Source organism: Gastrolobium bilobum, unplaced genomic scaffold, assembly GCF_033153095.1.
Source record: "Gastrolobium bilobum isolate Gb01-03AN ecotype WA unplaced genomic scaffold, APGP_CSIRO_Gbil_v1 utg70456, whole genome shotgun sequence".
Classification (NCBI taxonomy): domain Eukaryota; kingdom Viridiplantae; phylum Streptophyta; class Magnoliopsida; order Fabales; family Fabaceae; genus Gastrolobium; species Gastrolobium bilobum.
The window spans coordinates 25,759-30,303 of NW_026897246.1; the positions used below are offsets into that span (position 1 = coordinate 25,759).

The following is a 4,545-nucleotide window of genomic DNA, read 5'->3' on the forward strand; positions in this document are numbered from 1 at the left end:
ATCTTTCACACAAATATGCAAGTGCACGTGTCACAAGTAATAAAGGGATGTGTGAGTCCAAGTATCGTTCCCACGGAGATAAATGTCAAGTAATAATTATTTAGGTGAAGAAGGTGAGTAAAGTGATTGTTTATGATTGTGGGTTTTGTAAAATAAAAGACAACTAATAATAAGAAACTAAAATAACAAGTATTAAGATGATGGATGAGATATAGGTCAGGATCAATTTCTATGATACAGCAATACTGAAATGATGCTTTAACAATGCTATATCAATGTTTAACTAGTAACCGAACACTAAGGTATGCTGGGGTTTTTGGCCGACCTAACATATATAACCAACAACTAATTCCCACATCTCTATGGCCAAACTAATCACTGAATTTATTCAAGTTCAAGTTCTAGGCTATGTGGTGTGAATGATCTCTCTACCCACAGCTTAATCAAGTTAAATTAACCTAATTAATCCACACAATTCAACAAGGGTCTGGATTTGGAAACCTCTCGGCCCCAAACTCCTCAATATCATATATGTATCTCTCGACATGCACACATGAATAAGATTTAAGCAAACTCGTTGAATAACTAATTAAACATTAACATAAACAAAGTTTAGGCATACATCTCAATGTTACAGCATAGGTACTTTATCACCTAACCTATGGAGCAATTTTAGCTCATAATGGAATTTAATAAAACAGAGAAAAGAAAGAAAGAATTCATTGGAAAACAGAAAAGAAGTTGAAAACAATTGCTGTAGGAAGACGTCGTCACTGCCTTGCTTCAGCATTGCTTCAGCGCTGCTCTTCCTCTTCCAAGAACCTCACTATCTCCCTCTAAAACTCTCCTCCTTGTTTCTGACCTTCTGAACCTTCAACCTCTCTAACTGTGTTTCGAACTGTCTTTCTCTCGTGGAGGAGCTCTTCTTAAATAGGAAAAATAGTCAGGCTTTGGGCTTTAGGAGTTAAGAGTGGAGATTGTTGAATCTGGTTGCTGCAGCCTTATCTTATCCCTAAATTCTTGGGCTGTTGACACTTGATTGGATAAGATCTTTATCTTCTTGATTATCTTGTGCCAATATTGTTGTTGACCGAACAAGAGTTTTGTTCTCATTGTTCTTTGGGATTTTGGGATAAGACTCCAACCTTGAAATCGTCCTTGATCATTGGGATTTTCGGAATTGTTAGCACTTAATTGGATAAGATTCTTTATCTTCTTGGTTTTCTTGTGCCAATGTTGTTGACCGAATCAAGGTTGTTGTCCTTGTTCTTTGGGGATTGGATAAGATTCAATCTTTTAATTTGTCTTTTGACCCTTATGATTTCTGAACTAAATCTCCAGAAACTTCCTTTGCTTGCTGGTGTATTGTTGAAGAATAACTAACTTTTGAAATTCAAAAGTTAGGTTGTCCCTTTTGTCCACGCTGTCATGCTGTAGCGCTTGCTATATCATTACTTCGTCAGCTTCTCTGCTACAGCATCCCTACGTCAATTTTCCCTGCGAAGACAAACATTCAACAAGTCATCTTTTCTTACGCAAAATCAAGGGATATTGTCTTATTTTCCATACTTAGTCATCTCAAAGCACTTAATCATAAATATACAATAATTAACTCAAATATCATGCAAAGTGGCTAACTTATATGGAGTTTATGCAACAAATTCATCATAAAAATAACAAATTAACTCTCATATGGGAGAGTTATCACACTCCAAACTCAAAACGTTGCTCGTCCCCGAGTAACAAGTAAGAAATTGATTGATTGATCTGCATAAATTTGGCGGTATAATTGCAGCAATGACTATTACTGAGATGAGCAGTTCTGATGTAGCATTCCAACAGCAATGTACACGTGAGAGTTGTCTTTCAACCTTGGCTTACACTTCAACTTTGGGATCTTTGTCAGCTTTTCTTCTCTTGGCATCTTGCTTCTGGAGTATTGAGTAGGTGTGTGTGAAGAACTTTCTTGTTGGCTTAATCCACTTGAGAGTATCGAACTAAGAATCAGAAGACTTAGTTGTTGTATCCATACTTTGCCAAACTTTAATTAAGACCCATGTGTAGAGAATTGAAGGAACGAGTGTCCACCTTGCTTGCTTTTCTTTTGACTTTGACTCCCTCTTTTTATTTTGTGAGCTTTGCTCATGTGCATTGGCACTTATTCTATTTTTGTCTTTTTGACTTTGATTTTTCTATTTGTGAGGGGCTTTCTCTTTTCACTTGTGCTTTTGTACTTCCTTTAGCTCGGCTTATTTCACCCTTATAGCCTTCAAGGCTTACTCATATGGCAAGATTCAAATCCATCAAACTTGGATCCTAAGTCCTCATCCGCAATCAACTCTTTCGGCTTCTTTTGCTTTCAAGTTCATTCTTTGTGCTTGCATGTTCAAGGACTCCAGTTCTTTTCTGCTTTGATCATGTCAGCCTCCAATTCACGCCTTCATTGCTTTGCAAGTTCAAGTTGAAAAACAATTACTCTCACTCATTCGTAACTACTGCCATCCTGCTACAGCAAAAAGGGATCATAACAACATAGCTAAGGATGCAATCTGTTTCACCTTGTTGATGCAGCATTAATTTCTAACTTCTTGTTACTCCTTACTGAGGAGTTTTCTCCAACTCTTTTCCTTATTTTCATGCTGTAACATATACCTAACTTCTTTATTCAAACAAAACTGGAATTTAAATTTACCGAAATTAAAATCTAACTAACTAGCATAACATGTTTCTCTTTTTCATTAATTTTCTAAGTGATGCAGGGGGGTTACAAAAAGAAATTAAAAGAGCAATACAACCTAGATATTCTTTTTTTTTCTTCCTTTAAATCAAAACTATTGCAAGTTATGATCTAGTCTTCATCTTGCTCTTCTTGGTCTGAGGGGTTGTCTTCCATGTTTTCGTCTTTTTGCTCAACCTCCTCTTCCATTTCTTCTTCTTCTTCTTCATTATCACTTCCTTGCTGCATCAGTATTTCTGCATCAGAGGCTTAAGGTGCATAATTGAGGAATCCCAACTGGCCTAAGATGAAACTGTCCATTTCTTTCAATTTGTTCATCACAAGATCTCTTGTGTCCAGTTGGTCTTTCTCTATTTTCTTCAGCCTCTCATCAATCTTTTCCCAAATTTCAGCACCTTCAGCATGTGGTGCTGTGTCATCAATTTTCTGGGGAGTCGCAGTAGCACTGCTTTGTGCTAACTCATCAGCCTTCTTTGGTATTCTCTTTGCAGCAGCAGGGGAAATTTCTCCATTCATTTTGATTTTCTCCTCTTCCTCTCCAATTGACACTTTGGCTTCCCTGCATAAACGAGTTATTAAACCTGGAAACCACAAATAACCACTATCAGCTTTGGCACAGGCCAAGATTTCAGAATGAATAATTCGGCCTACGTCAACAGGCCTTCCATCCAACAGACAACAGAGCAGGACTGCTCTATCCTTTGATACCGTCTCAGTGTGAGACGTGGGCATCAGTCTATTTTTCAGAAAATGATACCACACTCTAGCTTCGGGCTTGAGTGTGGTTCTTGAAAAGGACATATGCTGTTAGGGTGTCACGGTCCACTCGGTCCCTGTCCTACAGCATTCTTCCAACACTTCTTGTAACTTTTCTTGTTCGGATGTATTCTTCCAATCATAAAAATCATCTACAACCTTGGGCAGATTATAAATCTTTCTGATGGCTGCAGCACTGAATGGTACAATCTTCCCTCTCACTTCCACCTTCGAAGGTATTCCTTGGGGCATGTTGGCATAGAACTCTCGGACGATAGGGAGTACACCATCTTGCTCATGTATTAGAGTCAAGAGATTACTTGACAAAGCCCTTGTCTGGTGAAGGTATCCGCTTGAGCATGATCTCATGCCTTTGCATTGCTCGCTCGGTGGAGAAAGAGGGGACCGGTTCTGATTGAGAGCTGCTCCCACTAGATCTTGCCCTAATTTTTCCACTTCGGGTGCTTGGGGTCTCCATTGCTCCACTCCAAACTCAGTTTGGTTGCCTCGGGTGAAAGAAAGAAAAAAAAAAGATTGGGGGACTCCAAACTCAAGCCTTTGCTGTGGCTTGAGTTCTTGCAAGAATGTTCTTGGAGATGAAGTTGGAAAGGAGAAATTTTTACTCAGAAAATTGAACACACGATAATGAAGGTAGAAAATATGGGACCTGGCTTATATTGGGTTGAAAATGCACAAGGGGTCACAACGGTTCACTGTTTATTGATGGATGAATTTGGACGGTGCTGCATCAAGATTCTGACAGCTGTGTCGTTTCATCCCTGTCTTGAATTTTTGACTGTTGCATTGTTACAACATCAGGGGTGATGTGGCAGCTTCTGATTATATTACCGTTGGGCTTGCTTTAGATCCCCTTGATTTTAATTGCTGCGTCTGAATTGGGCCCAAAGCTTGCTTGGCCCAATTCTTTATTCCAACCCAAGTGTTATGGGTTTGCCTAATTTTTCCACAACCTTGTGTCATAGCCTGGTTCCTGATTTTTATTTTTAATGGGCATCAACACCATTTTTCTCCCTGCAAAACATCTTAAAAAT

General features: G+C 38.8%; 1 protein-coding gene across 1 annotated transcript; it reads right to left on the reverse strand.

The window, feature by feature from the left end:
• Positions 1 to 2,848: 2,848 nt before the first annotated feature.
• On the reverse strand, positions 2,849 to 3,971 carry LOC133305175 (uncharacterized). Its single transcript, XM_061505309.1, has 3 exons — positions 3,814 to 3,971; positions 3,059 to 3,296; positions 2,849 to 2,959 (listed from the first exon to the last, which is right to left on the reverse strand). The coding sequence occupies exons 1-3, from the start codon at positions 3,969 to 3,971 to the stop codon at positions 2,849 to 2,851; spliced, it is 507 nt and encodes a 168-aa protein (XP_061361293.1).
• Positions 3,972 to 4,545: the final 574 nt, after the last annotated feature.

What these genes read in the sequence shown, in the direction of transcription:
- LOC133305175 (XM_061505309.1), bottom strand. Translation starts at nt 3,971, where the DNA reads ATGGAGACCCCAAGCACCCGAAGTGGAAAAATTAGGGCAAGATCTAGT. An exon ending in CCAGACAAGGGCTTTGTCAA is followed by an intron (nt 3,297 to 3,813) that starts GTAATCTCTTGA and finishes TCGTTTATGCAG; the next exon opens with GGAAGCCAAAGTGTCAATTG. An exon ending in AACTGGACACAAGAGATCTT is followed by an intron (nt 2,960 to 3,058) that starts GTGATGAACAAA and finishes ATACTGATGCAG; the next exon opens with CAAGGAAGTGATAATGAAGA.